General features: G+C 38.3%; 1 protein-coding gene across 2 annotated transcripts in view; it reads right to left on the bottom strand.

Annotated features, from left to right (window-relative positions):
• smurf2 (SMAD specific E3 ubiquitin protein ligase 2) overlaps positions 1-22,546 on the bottom strand; it is a 130,865-nt gene that overhangs the window by 38,251 nt on the left and 70,068 nt on the right. For both annotated transcript variants that reach the window (XM_033044176.1, XM_033044177.1), the window contains exons 5-10: positions 16,678-16,811; positions 13,554-13,619; positions 12,958-13,042; positions 9,511-9,594; positions 4,141-4,343; positions 83-167 (exon numbers count right to left, since the gene is read on the bottom strand). In XM_033044176.1, coding sequence (XP_032900067.1) covers positions 83-167; positions 4,141-4,343; positions 9,511-9,594; positions 12,958-13,042; positions 13,554-13,619; positions 16,678-16,811 — 657 coding nt within the window. The remainder of the gene's footprint in view (positions 1-82; positions 168-4,140; positions 4,344-9,510; positions 9,595-12,957; positions 13,043-13,553; positions 13,620-16,677; positions 16,812-22,546) is intronic.

Here is a 22,546-nt window from a genome sequence, read left to right as displayed (position 1 = left end):
AATTATTTATATTTTCTATCACATAAACTAAATAATCTTGAGTTACGGTCGACATAAACTCATTAGGCCAGGTTTCCTTTACCTGGGTACGCGAGGATCATGCCATGTGCTCACCCCAGTCTGTGTGTGCAGAAAGTACACCTGACCTTGTTGCGTTGTTCTTTGTTCTATATAAAATATAATAAATAGTAATGACGGTAGCAGTAAAGGTGAACTTAGTTGCAGCTGATAAGATCTGCACCAGCAGGAATTTCAGCAGTTTCTACATTTCACATGACAAGACCATTAAAAGAAAATGACTATGTTGGGGTTGCACATTTGTAGGATTGAAACTGGCAGATATTCATGAATAGAAATAGAACCATTTCAAAACATTTTCTTTTACATTCCCTCTCCCTAAATCATGTCAAACAGAACAACTGACAAATGAATCAGGCTCCAGAGCTCTGCCAAACCACTGTTACTGACCACTTGGAGGTCGAAGAATTACCACAATTTTTCCTGTTCAGTCTACACTGAAGCATTGGGATCCCAATCCACATTTATCCAAAACTTTAAATAGTTACAAGATAAAAATCAAACCCGTAGCAATAACAGAACTTGTTTCTTCCCTATTTGCCACTACCATACATAAAGCTATACAAGATGGATTTGCATTGTCCATACACGATACACCTTAAACCTGACATCTAGCACAGTGAAGGGCAATGTGACAAATACTGGTTTTAATTCAAGAGCCAGTGGTCTGCACAATATAAGCTTTGGATTCATTTCTACAAATTTTTATTTGCTAACTCAAGTTCTCGAGAAAAGATAACTAGTTTGAACATAATGGAAGAACTTTGACAATATATTCTAGCAGCATAAATCAATAATACGCCATGCTTAATGAGTACAGCAGAACAATAATCTGTATAAAATTCTATGTAATTCAAAATGATTCCCTAAAGTTAAGGGAAGTGTTGGGTGAGAATTCCTATGTATCTTTTTATTAGGTGCCTTAATTCACAGCAAGGTCAGATTTATAACAAAATGGAAGCAATACCAAGTTTTCCAAGAAGTGATCTGTCCGTTTTGAGGGGTAATGGCGTACAAATGAGAAGGTAGGGGGTGGGGTTGGATGATGAGTGGGTGCCAGGGAAAATGCAAAACGGAATGGAAAGGTAATTAGCACAGACTGCAGTCGCATAGTCAGTATGGGCGAGTTGGGCCGAAAGGCATGTTTCCGTGCTGTATGGCTCTGTTTGACTTTTGGCATAACAGCCTCTATGAAATTTATGCCATTGAATATTATGAACAGTAATGAATTTAGATTGATTGAAAGGCACAGCATGGAAATAGGCCCTTTGATCTGCTGAGTCCACAGAATCTATCGATTACCCGTTCGCACTAGTTCTATGTTCTCCTACTTTCTCACCCACTCCCCGTATGTGCAAACTCCACACCCAAGGCACCCAAGGTCAGGATCAAACTCGGTTCTCGCGTGCTGCAAGGCTGCTACTCTACCAGCTGCACCACTGTGCCACAACGTAAATAATGGCTTGATAAGATCAACAGGCGGAAAATAAATAAATTCCATGGTAAGACAACATAAAATAATAGAAGAAATTGACAAAAATGATCGTGACAAAATGGATCAAGACAAGATGGATCAAGACATAATGATAACACAAATCTATGTGCATGATATCACTCATCAGATTATATACGCTACCCACATGATGGTTAGCTATACAGATTAAGGAAGTTCAAACTCTGGTCTATGTTGAGTTGCTGAATAACAGCAGGGGGAGCACTCCAATCGATCCAAAAGCTTGCACAAGGTGAAAAATGAAACAGAAATTGGCTGGATTCTCCAGCTATCAACCTTTGCTGGAAAATGTGTGTGGGGATATCAGGTGTGGGCAGGATTTGGCCTGGCCATGATGCTTTCTATGTTTGAAAAAAAGATGGAAGTACTCATTGTCTCGGCCAGATGCCAGAGGACAGCTGATCCTTGTGAAATTTTATGCAAGCACAAATCAGGATCTCACAGAGGGAAAAATAACACAAACATTTCTTTAAAGCGTATAGTCGCGAGAAAAATAAGGCAGATATAAAACTGTTTTTAGACTGCATCAAACTGGCCCACGATATGAAAAGCAAAGAAAACCATCGTCTTTAGGAGAATTAATTATTTAGTCAAACAAGACAAATATGACAATGACTTTGAGTCACTGAAAGCTAGCAGTAAATCAAACATTAAACTGCTGAACTGCATACAACACCAACAAATTGAATCTCTTTAAAACGTCCCAGCCTCAAACAATGGAAGAACAGCAAAAATGGTCTGAAATTCTTCTTCACATTTCTAGTGCAATCACGTACATGCCATGCATGCTTGAAATACCGACATCAATGCACTTCGAATAAGCATTACCATAAACATCGCCATTTCCTAGCAGATGCAATATAGTCCAACAGTGCAGATACAAAACCTTTCAACATTGCATAAGCAAATTTAATTCAAAGGAAGACTGCACCCAGGTTTCCCAGTTGTGTGCACGCGCACTCTCCAGAGAACACAGCATTGAGCTTTTTTAATTAAAATCTTTATTACAAAATAATGTTTTTCCCCTTGATGAGATAGCAGTTTGGCTATATCTGGAAGAGGAGTAGAGATGGTTTGGAATGGAGTTCCACCTTTTTGTTCATAGCCTATATCTTAGCTTTTTTTTTTCCTGCCACTGACCAGGTGACAGTGCTACAGCTAGTAGAACTGCTGCCTTACAGCATCAGAGATCTTGGATACTGTCTGTGGAATTTGCACATTCTCCCTGTGACTGCACTGGTTTCCTTCACATCCCAAAGAGTTAATTGGCTTCTGGAAATTGTAAATTGTCTCTAGAGTGTAGGATAGTGCTAGGGTATGGGGTGATCGCTGGCTGGCACGGACTCAGTAGGCCGAAGATTCCACTGTATCTCTAATATCTAAAGTGTCGATGCAATTTTATAGGACTTTGGTCAGGCTGCATTTGGACTATTGCGTGCAGTTCACGTTGCTCCTATAAAGGAAGAATGTGGAGGATTTGATAAGTGTGCAGAGGTGGTTTTCCAGAACGAAGCCTGGATTAGGGGCTGTTAGTTACAGGAGAGGTGGACAGATTTGAATTGTTTTCTATTGAATGCCAGAGGTTGAGGAGAGATCTGATACAGATATATAAAATTATGAGAGGCGTGGACAGTCAGAACCTTTCTCCCAGGATGGTTATATTAAACAGTAGGGCATAGTTTTGAAGTGAGGGGCAAAGATTAAAGGAGATATGCAGGGCAAGTTATTTTTAACATAGAGGGCAGCAAGTGCCTAGAATGCTCTGCTGTGGGTGGCGGTGGAGGAAGATAAGAAATCGGCATTTAAGAGACTTTTGGATAAGAGTTGGTTTTGGCATCATGTTCGACACTGACATTGTGGGTCAAAGGGGCTATTCCTGTGCTATACTATTCTTTGTTCATATTAAAATGAATCCAATGTGGTCTCTTCTGCAAGGTTAGGTCTATTCTCAATAGTAGAGAAATCAAATATATGTACAAAGCTATATAAATGCTCAAAAAAAATCAAAAATATTGCTGATGTTGGAAACCAGAAATAAAAATAGAAAATGCTGGCGATACTCAGAAGGACAGACAGCATCTATGGAGTGAAAAAGTAGTTAAGATTTCAGATCAGTGACCCTTCACAGGAAGTGGAAGGAAGAGAAGGAAGCCTGGTTTAAATAGCAAAAATGTGGAAGATTGGAGAAAACAAGGACATGTTGTGAAAGGGTGGAGATCAGAGTTATCCAAATGACAAAATGATGTTAAAGCCATCTCAGAGGGCGATGAATGCTCGTTAATCGCAGCCCATTTGTCTGGAGGAGTGTAAATAGAGGGAGATGAATGTGGGCTATTTGGAACTTTGGCATGCAGAGCAGATTCTAGAAAGATGAAATAAAAAACAATACTGGAAATACTCAGATCAGACAGTATTTGTGGAGAGAGGAAAATCTGATCAATGACATGGCTGATTATCAAAATAATAAAGTAAAATAGCCTGTGATACAGTATAGAACAATAACAATTCTCAAGATAACATCGCCTTTAAAATGAAATGAAGTGACTTACCATAACCTTCCGGGAGATCAGGAGGAAGGTGCAAGTGCGTCCGACTCATATAATTCCTGTGTCTTTGTGACCTCACCCTCCTCTCTGCCATCCTTGGGTCAGGTGTCTGTCCACATGAAGCGCCATTAGCTGGGCTTATTGGTGTATTCTCATCCACAATGCAACTCAGTGGCCTACCCGGACTGGCATATTCAGATGCAGGTCTATGATTAGGTTGAAGAGAAATGAAACCCCAATTATAGCATTTATGTACAAAGAAACGGCATTTTGTACAAATATGCACATAGCAGCGCATACCAAAATCAACCATACAACCAACAAATACATCTGCATGGCTTTGAAGAAAATATGGATCTAAATTTAAAAAAAGAGGCGATGCAGAGATGATTATTTACAATTGCCCCACTATGCACTCGTGATGCAGTAAGTCAAAGTGGCAAGTAGCTTGTTGGTATTTGCTTAAAAGGAGTAGAGAAAGGGGAAATTTATCTTGCATTTGGTTGTGCTTTTGGGATTGATGGAAAAAAATTAAAGTAAACATTATAATTCTCCTCTCACCAATGAATCTGAATAACACAAATTACAATAAAAATCCAATTATACATAGCACAATTAGAACTTGGAAACAAATAAAACAGAATCTAAAATTAAGAAATCTATCTCTTTTATCGCCAATAGTTAATAATCCGCCGTTTAAACCCTCTAGTGTGCCGGTCCCTGTATAGACCTGGAAGTATAGATAAATCATTCACACAATGGGAAAGAATAGGAATCAAAACGCTCGGAGACTTGTATGAATTTGGAAAATTACTATCATTCCAACAATTACAACTGAAATATAATTTGAGAAATAATCAATATTTTAAATATTTTCAAATATGTGACTATCTGAAAAAATATACAAACGACTATCATAATATGCCTCCAGACTTACTGGACGAAGCAATGAAGACAAACCTAATATCATACTTATATAACACTATTTTAAATATAGAAATACCTACAACTGACGGTATTAGAAGAGACTGGGAACAAGAACTAGCTATAAAAATTTCAAAAGAGAGCTGGGATAAACACTTACTATATGTGCATAAATGCTCGATTAACGTAAGACATACTCTAATTCAATTCAAAGCATTACATAGACTATACTATTCAAAACCCAAAATAAATAAACTTTTCCCTAACGTCTCACCCATTTGTGATAAATGCCAGTCTCAAGAAGCTACCATAGCGCACTCATTTGTTTTTTGTATAAAAATTCAAAAATTCTGGACCGAAATCTTTGAAATCTTCACAAAATTGTTTAAAATAAAACTGATACCAAAAGCAGAACGGATTATCTTTGGAATAATGGAAGGTAGCCCTGAACTAAACGTGTTCCAAAATAACTTATTTAATTACGGGCTAATAATGGGGAAAAAAGCTTATACAGGTACTCAAATTCTGGAAAAACGCTCCTATACCAACAATAAATATGTGGATTTCAAATATGTTCGAAACATTACACCGGGAAGATATGAGACTCCTCCTTGCAGGCAAAGCAGACCACTTCCAAAAGACGTGGTCTGCATTTATTGACGTACTACAAGTATAAGGTGCAACAGTAACTTAAAAAATAAATGGTGCCAGGATCTGGTAACGGGAGATGAAAAATATGGCTGGTATATCCCTTTTTGCGTGAATTTTTATAATAGAGCAATTGTTTCTCTTTCTTTCTCTCTTTTCTAGGGTCTATTTCTTAACTTTCTTCTCCAACTCTTTTTCTAATGGGCTTTTTTTTTCTCAACACTTTCTCGCACTATCACGACTTTTTCCTCACTTTCCTTACTTCCTTTATTTCTATCTTTCTTAAAGCTCAAAAAATGAAGGGGTACAACAAATGTAATAAGATATATGTGGTGTGTACTACTGTAACTTATTGTACTTCTAATAAATAAATAAATAAATAAATAAAACACGCACCCAAAACAAAACATTTATAATAATATTTATTTATTTCCAATCCACTAATGGTATGCGGCTGCAAGTTAAGTTGCAGGTGTAACTCGTCTAACAAAGAACCTGATGACTGATGGAAGTTCTACACAGGAGAGAAGTGATGCATTAACTATTTGTAATGGTTTTGGAGAAAAAGAGAGATCCTTGTATTCTAGCATTGAAACAGCTTTTTCTTGTTCTTCCTTAACCTCCTGCTGTCCTACCTCCAAAACAGTTAAGAGTCAAATTACTGCTATTGTCCAACCAATTATCTTCAGTGCAAAACTTTTGCTCATAGAGCAGTTCTCAAACTCACTCCTTAATTGGTATAATCTCACCAGATTCTTCTCAAAATCTTCTATGATAAATCCGGTCAATTCATCGAACTCTACTCTGTTACAGGATTAACATTCTCCAATTTTAATGAAGCACCATGTAAAGTTGCTTATTTCACATATCAGTAAATTCAAGATGTTACTGATCACTAAGTTTTATGTTTTGACTGACGATCTGATGTTGTTCATCATTATAAGTTTGATTTCTCAGACACAGGAGAGGAAAGCACAAAATGAAGGGCCAAGTAATAAAAGGGGTATATATTGGAAAGTTCACGTGAGAGTCCGCAGTAAGATAGCCATCTGCCGCATCCATGCCTGGATCTCGTCCTTGGGCTTCCCCATTTTTATGAAATTATTATGATGTTCACAAGCATCAAGATGTCTTCCGGTTTGTTTGATGAACAACGAAGCTTGCTCATAGATATCAAATTATTTGTGTGCATCATGGTCAAGTCTGACCCTTTCCTCATGTAACATCCTCACAAAAATCCACTACCCAGTAGAATTTAATGCCAAGCACCACGGTTTTGGTATAACTTTGATTGGCACCAGCAACGGCTGCCTCGCCAACAGTCTGTCTGTCCTTTCCTTCTTTGTGATTTAACAGTACATGTTAAATGTATGTTTTTAGTGTCCTTTAGCTTGTTTTTATGTGGGGGGTGGGGAGGAGGGGACTTTTTCTAATCTCTTACCTCGACGGAAATGCATTTTTTTCCCATATCGTATCTCCGTCCGCTGTGCGGCCTAACATTGAGCAGTTAGCGGCCTTTGCTGGAGAGCGACATTTCAGTGTTCCATCGCGGGGAGCTTACGGGACTTTAACATCGTGGAGCCCACGATCCCTTTGCCAGGGATCGACCTCGGAGCTCCAACCATGGGTGCTTGCGGACTTAACATCACGGAGCCCGCGTTCTCTGGTCAGAGACCAACTTTGGGAACTCCAAACCGCAGGACGTTCGATGCGGGAGCTTCAATCGCCCCGACGGATGGTTCGATTGTCCCGAATAAAGAGGAAGAATTTTGGACTTTTTTGCCTTCCATCACAGTGAGGAATGTGGGGAATCTGCTGTGGTGGATGTTTATGTTAACTATTATGTAGTTGTGTGTCTTGCTGCTTTTTATTTTTCGTATGGCTGTATGGTAATTCGCATATCACTGTACCATAATTGGTACATGTGACAATAAAAGACCTTTGAATCCTTTGCATATCATCCACAGCCAATTAACTTAGTTTAGTTCAAAGTTGCGGCATGGAAACAGGCCCTTCGGCCCACTGAGTTCACTGCAAATCTTTGAAATGTGGAAGGTTACCGGCGCATTCAGAGAAAACCTATGCAATCACAGGAAAAATTTAACTCTGCACAGACAGCATCCGTAGACAGCATTCGTAGTCAGGTCTCCGGCGCTGTGAGGCAGCAGCTCCACTGTGCGGCCCTAAAACCCTGCACTCAGGAACATTGAGTTTCAAATGGCTGAATTTCACGTTCATAGTACAATTTCCACCAAAACTGATTATCGTGAATAATCGGCTAATCATGAAGTAAGGATTAAAAAATTGTAGACTAAAACAGCCAATTCTTATCTAAAAGCAATCCAAACTAATTAATCACTCGAAACTCTGACATCACCAGCCCCAGCCTTCCAGGAAATAATTGAAGTTGAAAGACTGGTTTATGTTCACATGACTCACATCCGTCATCCTGCACGACAGGAAAGAGTCAGATATGATGGAATGTTTGAAGGAGACTGTTCTGAATAACCGGTGATGTCAGTGTTTCTTCATTTATCTAGGAACTTTAAAAAAAAAGGCTTTTATCTGAATTTTAGATGCAAACTAATGCATATGGTGTCCCGAAATAATCACTATTGTACATACCAACATATGACTCGAGCTTGCTCAGTCATTTTATCAGATCATGACTGATCTGATTGAAACTTCAACTCTGCATTCCTGTCTACCCTGGTAACCCTACACTCCCACCAGCTTATCACACATCTATCTACCACTGCTTTGAAAATATTTGAAGATTCTTAGTTTCACCCTTTGAGGCGGCGAGTTCCAGAGGTGGTTACACTTTCAATCACACTGCTTGCTGTAAGAAAAATGTCATTAATCTGGAAAGACGGCAAAGAAGATATACAAGGATGTTGTTGGGACTTGAGAGCCTGAGCTGGTGCCGTCAAACGTTCATCTTTCTTCAATCCGATCATCCCCAGAATCATTCTCGTAAACCTCCTCAGGACCCTCTCTAATGCCAGCACATCTTTCCTCAGATATGGGGCCCAAAACTGCTCACAATACTCCAAATGCAGTCTGACCAGTGCTTTATAAAGCCTCAGCATTACATCCCAGTTTTTATATTCTAGCCCTCTCGAAATAAATGCTAACATTGTGTTTGTCTTCTTTATTAATGATTCAACTTGCAAATTAACCTTTTGGGAATCCTGCACCAGCACTCCCAAGTCCCTTTGCATGTCCAATTTCTGAATCCTCTCCCCATTTAGAAAATAGTCTATGCCTTTATTTCTACTACCAAAATGCATGACTGCATGCTTTGCTACGCTGTATTCCATCTGCCACTTCTTTGCCCACTCTCCTAACCTGTCCAAGTACTTCTGCAGAGTCCCTGCTTTCTCTACACTACCTGCTCTCCACTTATCTTCATATCATGATGTATCGGAACCTAACATTTCATTGCTTCTAATACTTTCAAAGAAACATATTCTTCACAAAGAAATTGAACTCTGGCCAGTGGCAGAAGCATTAAATAAAGGAAGTCATCATTTGTAGTGGATAGGCTTAACTAAAGTAATTTTTAGTTAATGTGACAATAATAATGTGCAATAGAAGCATTTATGGTTGAAGTATGAGGATGTGCATTGGGAAATTAGCATGTATAAAGATTTCAAAAATAAAATGGCAAACTAACAACATCCACCAAAAGGCTGGTCCTTTCCATCAAAATTATTATTATTTTTTTTAACTTTAAGCAGACATTATTGCACCTTATATTATAGCAACTACAAGGAATTACCATCATCCTGTGCTTACCGAGTAGGTCTTTCCCACTGTGTTGTTCGTGTAATGTGGTTAAGATACTGTATCCGACCAGAGGCAGTTCTTCGTTCTTCCCAACTAATCAACAGAAACAGATCATAAATGACATTTCCAGGAAAGTGGGATAAGAATGTGTCCAAAGCCACCATTGGAAACAATTCAACACTAAGAAAAAAGGTTATCAAAACGCATTCCAAGACTTGGTTACAAACTCAGCAGTTGACAGAATGTACTTTGTATTGATGAAGTGATTACAAATTATTTGTCACAAAACACACTCCATTTTTAGTTCCAAGATCAGCACGTACTAGTGGATGCAGTATTAAAGGAGTGCTGCATTATCAGTGGTGGGTATTTGTGTATTGAAGACAAGAATGAAAGTTATATTTGCCTGCCTGCCATACAAAACCTACAAATTTCCTGGTGTCCTAGCCAATGTTCATTATTCAATCAATACTGGCATAAGAAAGTAGATTCCCCTAATGCATACAATGTTCACACCAATTTTCCCAATAACTCCTACTTCACAGCTACATACAAGGCTTAAAACTATCTTCCCCTTGGTGTGAATGCATCTCACATTGATTGTGTGAACTGACTTAGAGCTCACTGCCAACAAGGCAAGAGTGTTAAGAACAGTCTTTGATGAAAATCCAGGAGTATTAAATTAGGAAAACAATACAGTGAATAAAAACGAAGCAAAAATAAGAACAACTTTTCTGACTATTGACAGCAGGAATCAAGGAAACAATCTGGGCATTGCTTAAACAGCAGATTAGAAATTGGATTTGGAGGATCATCAAACATCACAAAAAAACGGAAAACCAGATGCCAACTGAGATTTAATGATCAAAACGGAATAATTCCATGCAAACATACTGTCAGATGCGAATTTAAGATTTGTACATGGAAGTGAAAATAATTAGAAGTTATTTAATATAAAAGAAATCTGAGGAGAGAATGGTTTTGTTAAAAGATGAATACTACCTAATGTGCTTTCATTTTACAGGCAGCAAGCTGTTTATTGCCTTTTTACAATTCATTTAAAAACGATTCCCAACTGACATATAATACTGCATGTCCTTCATAGAAAAGTGAAGCAGCTGAATTTAGTGACACCAGCAAAATGGACTGGCTTGGAGTCAGTTTAGATCTACACATTAACAGCAGCGTTTTCTGTCTTGTTCCCCAAACTGCCAGCTTTCTATACTGAGATTCTGATAGTGCAGCAAAATAAAAACAAAATTGAAGTTAGCTTTCCATCTCAGTTGGGACACATGGACATACTTCTACTATTATTATTTACTATGGCCTATAGAGGTATTTGATTCTTCAGTTATATGCAATTCAAAATACAAAACAAGCTTGTTTTCACAGTGGTCAAAAATAGACAATAGACAATCGACAATAGGTTCAAGAGTAGGCCATTCGGCCCTTCGAGCCAGCACCGCCATTCAATGTGATCATGGCTGATCATCCCTAATCAGTACCCCGTTCCTGCCTTCTCCCCATATCCCCTGACTCCACTATTTTTAAGAGCCCTATCTAGCTCTCTCTTGAAAGCATCCAGAGAACCTGCCTCCACCGCCCTCTGAGGCAGAGAATTCCACAGACTCACCACTCTCTGTGAGAAAAAGTGTTTCCTCATCTCCGTTCTAAATGGCTTACTCCTTATTCTTAAACTGTGGCCCCTGGTTCTGGACTCCCCCAACATCGGGAACATGTTTCCTGCCTCTAGCGTGTCCAAACCCTTAACAATCTTATATGTTTCAATGAGATATCCTCTCATCCTTCTAAACTCCCGAGTGTACAAGTCCAGCTTGTGACAGCAGCATATGACAGTCCCGCCATCCCGTGAATTAACCTTGTAAACCTACGCTGCACTCCCTCAATAGCAAGAATGTCTTTCCTCAAATTAGGGGACCAAAACTGCACCCAATACTCCAGGTGTGGTCTCACTAGGGCTCTGTACAACTGCAGAAGGACCTCTTTGCTCCTATATTCGATTCCGCTTGTTATAAAGGCCAACATGCCATTCGCTTTCTTCACTATAAATAATACGAAAATAAATCAAGTTGAGGAGAAAAAAGTGTACTCGATATTCTGTAAGAAGAATCAGTCACAGCATTACCACGTGCATCAATGATATCCACTAACGAGCAGTAAAATATATATTATTATATTAATAGGTCATCAATGTTGACAGTTTTGAATTTCAATTGCAAATCTCTTTGGAATTTGGCAACATACACATTTAGGACCTATACTAATTCCAGATAACTTTCACTCTAAAAATAAGCTCAATCAAAACTTCATTAAAGCATGTCGCCGCCAAAGCAAAAATGTTACCCAGATGAGGTGGTTCTGCAATCATTTGAGAACATACACCAGTGCCAATATTTTCTCACCACAAGAAAATTCAATGCCTGCAAACTGTTATTTTGTGTTGAAATGGCAGCTCATTAAAAAAATATGGAAAATGTTGAGCAAAAAGGTGACAATTATGAGGTACGGTTTAGAGAAAACAAATCATTTTTTCATTTTTTCTTTCCAAGTACACGAACAGGCCCCTGTTACGATATCTGCTGTGTAAAACAAAGTGATTGCATCGGCAAGTTAAGCAGCCAATTAAATGGAAGAATTCTGAGATATCATGGAATATTTTATCGAACCTTACATTTAAATTAAAATATCGAACCAAATATTTTATTGAAAAATAGATTGGATATCAATGGAAAATCCACTCAAAGTACATTTTCTCATTGTGATTAAGAATATAGTAAGATGTTTAAGAAGCTGACAGATATGTTTGTAGACATCTCTCTCTAAAATCAAACTATACAAAACACAAAAATGTAGATGGTACAGGATTCAAAGGATTCAAAAAAGTCTGTAACTTGAAGCAAGGGTAGAACTCTGGCAAAAAAAGAGAGCATGTTTAAATAAAGATAATTGGTATCAAATGTTAACAAATGTGATTCAATCTCTCCTGATCCAGTTGTTGTCTAACATATACAGCATTTTCTGTTCCTACTTATAATTATGAAACTTCAACACAATGGACTTGTTCTTTGATCAGAGTTTGTTGTATACAAGCATGTGGCAATAAAATGTAGGCAACGAGCTAAAAGGAATCTGTAAAACTGTTTTTTCAATTCTTCCACAGCTCAAAAATCTGCTCAGTATCCATTTGCCCATATCTTTTCTCCATTCAAAACTACAAAAAGAGACAACTAGGAGATAATGATACAGAATAATCCCAAAAGAGTGAAAGCAAACTCCAAACATTTTAAATATGAACTCCAAAAGTTGATGCATTTATCACCCTCTTTTACACTTTACATACTATTAACAATTCACAACAACATAAATAATGCTTCAGCTTCTCATAAAACTTCTCATAAAACTTCTCATACACTTATATTAATAATCATTTCTTACCCATCCGGCAAGTCATTGTCAAACAAACGACTACAATCCACAACAGGACCTCCACTGCCTATTCGATCTCTGGACTGAAGGCTCACTGTTAATAAATAAAGAAGCCAGTTCAATTAATTTATTTTTATAACTCTTCTCTCATTTAAAAGCAATTAAATGAATGTTCAATAACAAAGGTAAATAAAGATTTTTCTTTTGGTACCCCTGTGCAGAATAATAAGATACCTTGATCTGACAAAAATTAGTCAATCCAAGTGTTTAAAAATGTAACTTTTCACTTTGTATTAAAAATGTTTCCAAAGTTCACTTTTAAATGGCTGGTGACTAACTTCAACATTACGTCCCCATATTCAGCATTTCCAAGGTAAATGTCTTGTTCCCAACCGTGTATAGTTTTCAACTGTTACTAAACATTATGCCATTTTTGTCAAGTTTATTTTCAACAGAAGGAAATGCCTCCAACCAAGTGAGACCTGAAGATTACTGGTTGACTCATCCAGTCTTTTAGCTGAAAATGGTACACAAAGATTGTACCACAGTAGGCATTTAGATTATTTCAGTTCTGCGTTTTCTTAAAACAATAATGTTTTACATACCTACTATCTGCCCTCTTACTGTATCATTATCGTTAGGGCTCAGTTTGCACAGATCCAGCCTCTGGTCTATAAAATAAATGAAAACCTTATTATAAACAAATTATTCCTAGTCATCTATTCACTCTTAACAATATTCAGCATTGTCATGTCAATCATATTCTGAAGTTAATACCACATATATACTTAAGTATTTTTTTCAACTACACGAGTCTGATTAATTTTAACAGGTGATAGGTTGCTACATTTACACAATTGTACTTGGTTCAATTGTTTGTAAAACTTCACAAGATCATTCTATGCAAAGGATGATTAGAAAATTAAAATTTAGCTGATGGTATTATTGAATATGGACCTTTTATTACAATGCAATACAGGCAAGTACACCTCGTGGTACTGTTGAATTTTGTCCTACTCATTTTAATAGACATTTTGAATGAGATAGTTAATTCAATTTACAGGAGTGTCTCCAATTTCTGGACAAGCATACTTTAAAGTAGATGCAAAGGCTTTGGAACTACAGTGCCCTCCATAATATTTGGGACAAAGACCCATCATTTATTTATTTGCCACTGTACTCCATAATTTGAGATTTGTACTAGAAAAAAAAATCACATGTGATTAAAGTGCACATTGTCAGATTTTAATAAAGGCCATTTTTATACATTTTGGTTTCACCATGTAGAAATTACAGCAGTGTTGAAACATAGTCCCCCCATTTCAGGGCACCATATTGTTTGGCACACAGCAATGTCATATAAATGATAGTAGTCTAATTTCTATGTTTCTATGTTTAGTCATGTTTAGTATTTTTGTTGCATATCCTTTGCATGCAATGACTGCTTGGAGTCTGCAATTCATGGTCATCATCTGTTGCTGGGTGTCTTCTCTGGTGACGCTCTGCCATGCTTGCATTGCAGCCATTTTTAAGCTTATGCTTGTTTTGGGGGCAAGTCCCCTTCAGTTTTCTCTTCAGCATATAAAAGGAATGCTCAATTAGGTTCAGATCGAGTGATTGAAATGGCCAGTCAAGAACTGACCATTTTTTAGCTTTGAAAAACTCCTTTGTTGCTTTAGCAGTATGTTTGGGATCATTGTCTTGCTGCAGAATGAACTGCCGGCCAATGAGTTTTGTGGCATCTGTTTGAACTTGAGCGGATAGGATGTCTATACACTTCAGAATTCATTATGCTACTACCAACAGCAGTTGTATCATCAATGAAGATAAGTGAAGATACCTTCAGCAGCCATACATGCCCAGGCCCCCACCACTGTGTTTCACAGATGAGGTAGTATGCTTTGGATCTTGGGCAGTTCCTTCTCTCCTCTTGGTTCTCCCAAGTTAATCTTCGTCTCATCTATCCACAATACCTTTTTCCAGAACTGTGGTTGCTCTTTTAAGTACTTCTTGGCAAGCTGTAACCCAGCCATCCTATTTTTGCAGCTAACCAGTGGTTTACATCTTGCAGTGTAGCCTCTATATTTTTGTTCATTAAGTCTTCTGCAGACAGTGACATTGGCAAATCCATACCAGACTCCTGAAGAGTGTTTCTGATCTGTCGGACAGGTGTTTGAGGATTTTTCTTTATTATAGAGAGAATTCTTCCGTCATCGGCTGTGGAGGTCTTCCTTGGCCTGCCAGTCCCTTTGCGATTAGTAAGCTCACTAGTGCTCTCTTTCTTCTTAATGATGTTCCAAACTGTTGATTTTGGTAAGCCTAAGTTTGGCTGATGTCTCTAACAGTTTTATTCTTGTTTCTTAGTCTCATAATGGCTTCTTTGACTTTCATTGGCACAACTTTGGTCCTCATGTTGATAAACAGTAATAAAAGTTTCCAAAGGGGATGGAAAGACTGGAGGAAAGACTGGTGCTGAGAGCTCTCTTATACCTGCATTAAGGAAGCAATTAAACACACCTGAGCAATTACAAACGCCTGTGAAGGCATATGTCCCAAACATTATGGTGCCCTGAAATGGGGGTACTATGTATAAACACAGCTGTAATTTCTACATGGTGAAACCAAAATGTGTAAAAATGGCCTTTATTAAAATCTGATAACGTGCACTTTAACCACATGTGATTTTATTCTATTACAAATCTCAAATTGTGGAGTACCGAGGCAAATAAATAAATGATGGGTCTTTGTCCCAAACATTGTCTATGTCACTGTATACAGAAGACATAGACCAGAATGGGGTTGAGAGATTCCAGTCACGTGAAAAAACTAAGGAAGTTGGGAAGTTCTTCTCGTGAAGAAGGCTAAAAAAATTTAATGGAAGTAATTTAAAATCATGTTAGGTTTCAAAAGAATAAAGTGAAAACTGTTTCTAGAGATTGAATGACTATGAACCTGAAGCCACAATCTCATGTTTCTTCTGTATTGTTTGCTGTACGATTTGATGTAGGATACAGGCAGAACAACCAGTTCTTCTTCAGAAAACCATTGAATCTTTTATAGAAATCTATAAAAGTGAATGTGGGAGAAGCACTAAGTGGCCTTGAGGTAATCACCAATTTTTGCTTTTATTTCATCCCTCCACTACCGACTGTCATATGGTCAAAATTCAAAATTCAGAGATGTGTTTTCACCCAATCCACTTCAGTCTCAGTGGCAAAACATCTTCAACAGCTAAGACAAGTATAATTGCAACCTGGCAACCTCTTCCCTCAGATTTGACAATGCCCAGGCTATTAAAACATAACAATTTACCAAAAGAAAACAAAAATACAAAATTCACAATTTTCAACCTGAAATCTGTTAAAAAGATGTTTCAGGTCAAAGTTTGATCCCAGTGCACTGTGTTCTATTAAATGGAAAATCAGTTTGCTGTTCTTCTCAATTATCAAACATTTCTAATTGAAACCAACTCTTTTTAAAGAGGCATCATTGAAAATCTAAAATATAACTTGATGTGTTGGAGACCTGAAACACTGGAAATACTCAGCAGGTCAAGCAGCATCAATGGAAATAGAAACATTTCCAGTCGAAGGCATTTCATCAGAATTGAGATACTGAGTTCCAGAAAAAAAGTTCCAATATTAAGAGGCTTGATGTTATCTGAAATTAAAATCAGGAAGTCTAGATTATCATCAATTTAGTCTTTGTCTTTCAATTGTTTATACTCACAACCAGTATCTTTAAGGCGATTAATTGCATTGGAAAGGAGTCGCACGCAGCCAAGAAAACCTGCACCCTGTTTTTTATGGATTTTCTTATGATTCCAAACGCTGATAGTTATAGAATCTGACCTCCCAATATATCTGAAAAATAATACATAAAGTACCAAAATCATGTCAACCATTTATATAATATTCTACTTACATCATTCTCATCAAAGTTAATTTCAAAAAGGGAAGCAAATAGATAACCTAACTGTATTTTTCCATTCTGCACTTTCTGGTTACAGCATGTCACATGCTACCCAAGGCAACAAACACATACAAGATTCTTGGTCCTTTCAGAAAATAAAAGAATACAGTATGCCAATTAACCACTAAATTCTGTTCCTATCGTTCAATGACATCTTGATTTATTTTCATCTTGTCCATAATCCTTTTAAAAACATTTACCACTGGCTTGTGAAATCTATAGCATTTATTACCCTTTGCATTATAGTTTCACACATCCACTCACCTTTGCGTAGAAAATGACAGAACAGTCCAGCTTTGATTTTTAGATTGAGTTTCCTGACCAAGACTTCCTGACCAGCTGAAGTTTCTCTTTATCTTCCCTATCAATTCATTTTAAACCATAAAATCTCAATCAAATCACCCACTCCCTTCTATATTGCAGCAAATATATTTTTTGATTCAAGTTTTCTCAGTTCATAACTTAAGTTTCATGCTCTGATAACATTTGTGTCAATAAATACTGCAATTTGTCCAACCATGAAGTAATCAGAACTGTATGGGGCATTCAGGATATTGTGCAACCAGGGATGTGCAGCACCAAATGCAGTGGAACCGGACTGTTACTAACAATCTTAAGAATTTATTTTTTGTTTACCAATTTCTGCACTTCCTCTCCTGAACTGAGCTTCCCTGATGGCCGAAAGGCCACTCTTTTAAGTGCCAACAGAGTGAATATTTAATAGTGGTCACGATCAAAACCAATATTAATTCTGCACCAGCCTCAGCCGTCAGAATGTCATTGGCTAGCAGTCAGAAACAGAGATCTGAATTATTTGCCTAGTCATATCCCAAGTACGCAGAGGATAATTGCTACATTATCTGAGATCAACTCAGAATAATACATTAATCAAATTTAGTTGCTATACACATGCTGAAAGATCAGGTTCAAATATTTAGATTAGTCCTAGGGCTCTCAATCTGTGTAAATATGTTTTCTATATCATTTGATTGTTGAAACCCTACATCTGAGTTTGTTAATGCATTAATATACAGATTAATAACATTGAATAATTAAAAAAATCAGATCAATAGTACTGTTTTTAAATCAACGACATATTGCAAAATCTTTTAATTGGATAAAGAGTCCTAATACTTCATAAAATGTTTCCTCAAGTTTATTGGTTGCGACTTCATTTCTAAATTGTCTCCAAAGGCAAAAATGGAAAAATGTCAGATAGCTGAATGGAAAAAAGCCAAGAATGAAGTCTGCCAAACTGAAATGTATTTCCAAGATTCTTGTCCTTCTTTAATTTTGCATGCAAGAGGCAAGGTTAACCTATATTCCCAATATCATATAAAGTCTATTATCTCTGCAATTGACGGCCTCTCTTCAGTTCCCTTGCAAGAAAATGCTACGTGTCAGAATATTTTTGAGCTATTCAAGGATGTATATTCTTGCTTAGAATGGCATTAAGTTCTTAGAATGTCTATATATTGATATTCCATTCTAATGACCGATCAACAGCAGAATCTTTCATATCCAGCACCATTTTTTGTTCAATTCCTCCAACCACTCTATTCCTGGGGTAAATGATATTTGTTCATTGTTAATCTTCCGCATTGTAGCAGAAGCGTTGCAACAATGCCATTTAATTGTTATTATAAAGCAATTATATTAGATACAAATTCAGTGAAATACATCTCCCTTTCTAAGCCTGCAAACAAGATAAATTATGAGTAAATGAAAGATCATAGTAACTTTCTCCTCCTCTGTAACAAAGCAAATGGTTTTCCAGGAAACACAGGCCAACAAGAAAATGTCAAAAATTACATTCACTTTTACAATGGAAAATGTTCATGACATTTAAAGACTGGGATTTACGGATGTCTATCTATTTCCAATAGTATGTCCATAATGTTTGCAAAATGCTGATCTTTTTCTAATTTATAATGCTTTCTTTCAAAGCAAAATTACCTACGGTGGGATGCTGTGAACCTTCTCATCTTAGCTGATAGTGATAACTCACCAATTCACCTCCGAAACTTAACTCAACATTGGCCATTTTTGGGCAACCACGAATGTCCTTAAGTGCTCATGAGGATGGCATGAGCACTTACGGGGCATGAACCCCATAGTTAGCATGGATCATTGCACTAGGTTACCTCTGAAATAGGAATCTCAAAGTACTAGAGTGATGCCATCAATGCTGTTTCCTCCAAACATTCCAAATTCATTGGCAGGGTAAGCGGGCAGATCTGGCAAAGCCACGGGTCTCGATGGTGTCAGCCCTAGGTTCCTGTGTTGTGGAAGACATCCTGCCTGGTTCCTGTACAAACGAGGACGTGCCCCAGCTCCTCCAATGACTACAGACTGACTTCAGACATCAAGAAGCCCCTGGTGAGGCAGGTGCTCAGTCACCTGCGACCCCTGGATGAACCCTACCTGGACCCCCTGCAGTTCGCTTCCCAAACACAGATGGGGGTTGAGGACGCCATCATCCACCTGCTCCATCGTTCCTATGCTCACCTGGATAAGCCAGGAAAACCCGTGAGAGTCATGTTTAACTTCTCCAGTGCTTTTATCACCATCTGACCTGAACTGCTAGGGAGCAAACTGACAAAGTTGTGGGTGGATGCTCCATTGGTGTCCTGGATCACCAACTACCTGACTGGACGACCACAATATGTCAGGCTACAGAACTGTGTCTCAGACATGGTAGTGAGCAACTCAGGGGCCCCACATGGGACAGTCCTCTCTCCCTTCCTGTTCACCATCTACACCTCGGACTTCACATATAGCTCGGACTGCTGCCACCTGCAGAAGTTTTCAGACGAGGGGAGGGAAGCTGAATACAGAGGTGTACAACTACTTTGTTGAGTGGTGTGGGTTGAATCACCTGCAGCTAAGGAGTTAGGAGTTAGTGGTGGACTTTAGGAGGAGAAGATCACCCCTGTCCCGTCTCCATCAATGGTGTGGATGTGCAGTTTACCTTCAAGATTCAAGATACATTTAATTGTCACATGTGCCAGATGGCACAGTGAAATGAAATTCCCATACAACCATACAATAAAAAAAATTGTATGGCTGTATATAAATACCATGGGTATTTACCTTGGAGTTACAATGACATTACAAATACCTTGGAGCATACCTGGACAATAAACTGGACTGGTCCCGGAACGCTGAGGCTCTGTACAAGAAGGGACAGAGCCGGATATACTTTTTGAGAAGGCTCCGCTCCTTCAACGTGAGCAGTATGATGCTGCAGATGTTCTACCAACATCGGTAGTAGCCAGTGCCATCTTCTTCGCTGTTGTGTGCTGGGGCAGCAGGTTGAAGGCCGCGGACATCAATCGGATTAACAAACTCATCAGGAAGGCGGGCTCCGTCCTGGGGTCGGAGTTGGATTCATGGGAGGTGGTCATGGAGGGGAGGATGCTCCTCAAACTGCAGAGCATCCTGGACAATACAGTTCATCCCCTCCATGACACACTGGTCAACCTGGGGAATATCTTCAGCAACAGACTGGTTCCACCAAGATGCAGTACAGAACGCCACAGGAGAGATCCTTCTTCCCTGTGGCCATCAAACTGTACAACTCCTACTCCTTCTGTCGTGGAGAAGACTGACTCGCCTCTCCTCCCCCTTCCCCAATCTTTATCTTTGCACATCCCCAATCCCTTTCACTCGTCACTTTAATTTCATGATTCATGTATTTGGTGTTTTATGACTGTTGGCAGGTCAATTTCCCTCCTGGGATAAATAAAGTTCTGTCATATCGTATTGAGCCAGCATTAGTCTCCTCTCCCTGACCAACATTCCTAGCACCGAGGTGTGGTTACACTCAATCGGCTCCATTTGGACGGCCACACCACTTACAAGTTCAACACCATATTCCCAAAGCAAACTGTCTGCCAAGCTCTATCACAGTAAGAGAAAACTAGGAGGATAAAAGAACATTCAAGGATATGTTCAAATTCTTAGTAAAACAAAAATGCAACTTTTGCTCGGACTCTTGCAAACACCTGCTACATAGCCACAAGTAGAGTGGGAGCATTCAGGTAATTTAGAGAATGTAGAAACCATGCTTCTTGTGCACAAAGACGCTTTGTTCAAATGATGAAGTGCTACATCTCACAAACTACTCACCCACCTGGCCCCGTCAGGCACCTCCTGCCCCAACTGTGGAGGACTCTGTGGTTACCCACACTAGCTTCATCAATTACCCCAGAAACCACAAAATCAAGAGTGGTAGCAAGTCATCTGCAATGCTAAGGGGGTCTGCCAAATATGACAACACCAAAAAGTATCCATTTAAATTGTGAAATTAGCTTGAAAAATGCACAGCTGACAAGACATACAAAAGCAATTCTATCAGTAATAATCTATAGTACTTTACAAAATGCAGTGGACATAAACATTCCTGAAGAAAAAAAAAATCCTTAAACCACTGATACTTAAAACACTTCAACCATGCCACTAAATGTCTGTGTGTGACCTTGGTAACAAATGCGTTTCAGCATATGTTCTGTTTTGCCACTGCAGCTCAATGTTCGATTTTAAGGACATGATGGTCTGGCTCACAGGCTCTGCTGCAGAATCAGATGATTTGAGTCTAGAATTGGGTGGGTGGAAGGCAAGCTCTGGAAGTGGCAAACAGGTAGATCAGAAACCTCCAGAGTCTGATTAGTCAGTCAAGTCTGTCTAGTGTAGCAGAGGCTGGACATCACAGAATTTGCAATTTTGCAGCTTTGATGGGTCCTTGAAAATTCATTAGAAAGATGTCGACCATCTAACAAAGCAAACAAGCTTTCTAAAAAAAAATGTTGATCTTACCCTGCCTTCCATTTTTAATAGGTTTGGCTTAAACTACAAAATTCTACCGCTCTACTTCACTTTAATCAAAATGTGAAGAAAATAATGTGCTTTTTATAGAGTAAAAATACAGTTAAACAAAAGATTGGTACAATAAATTCATAGGAATTAGAGATTCAGCAGTAATGCATTCAAACATCAGCAAACTTTATTACAAACACCTGGGAATGTGCTTTGTCCTTGATCATGGTTGCATTTTTTCATTTGTGGTCCTCTAGCAAATAAACAAGTGAAGAGATGTTGATTATTTTTGGTACTGATTATTTTCTGGTTAAGTATAGTTAGATTGGACTTCCTCCTTCCATTCAGCCCTAATAATACACCTAAATTATAGAAGAGGAGAACCCTCTATAGTATCAAATCTGATTGTCTCTCTGCCAATTTAGTAGCACAGAGAACATGTAGGTGATGCAGTTGGCGCCAGGCCAAAATGTGTGGCAACTGCCAACTCATTTTCCATTCTGCCAGCAGACAAAACAGAATTCCATCCATCTATATGGATTTAAGCAAAAAAAAAGTCAGAATTATTAAAATATTAACATGTCTTTACTGTGCTGAAAAAAATCCATTGCATTTCACATAAATTAATCATAAAAAAAGGCAAACTAAGGAAGTCGCCTTAAATTAGCAAAAATCTGGCAATTCAGAAATTGATTTAGGAAAACAGTTTTGGGCAGTCTGGAAGAACAGAATGAAGAAAGTAGATTGTATAGAAGTTACCAAACTGGAATTACCAGCCTGAAATAACCTTAATGCGCAAATGAGGATT

The sequence above is a fragment of the Amblyraja radiata genome, chromosome 26 (genome assembly GCF_010909765.2).
Source record: "Amblyraja radiata isolate CabotCenter1 chromosome 26, sAmbRad1.1.pri, whole genome shotgun sequence".
Classification (NCBI taxonomy): Eukaryota; Metazoa; Chordata; class Chondrichthyes; order Rajiformes; family Rajidae; genus Amblyraja; species Amblyraja radiata.
The sequence above is the reverse complement of the archived record's forward strand: the minus strand, read 5'-3'. Positions and strand labels throughout refer to the sequence as shown.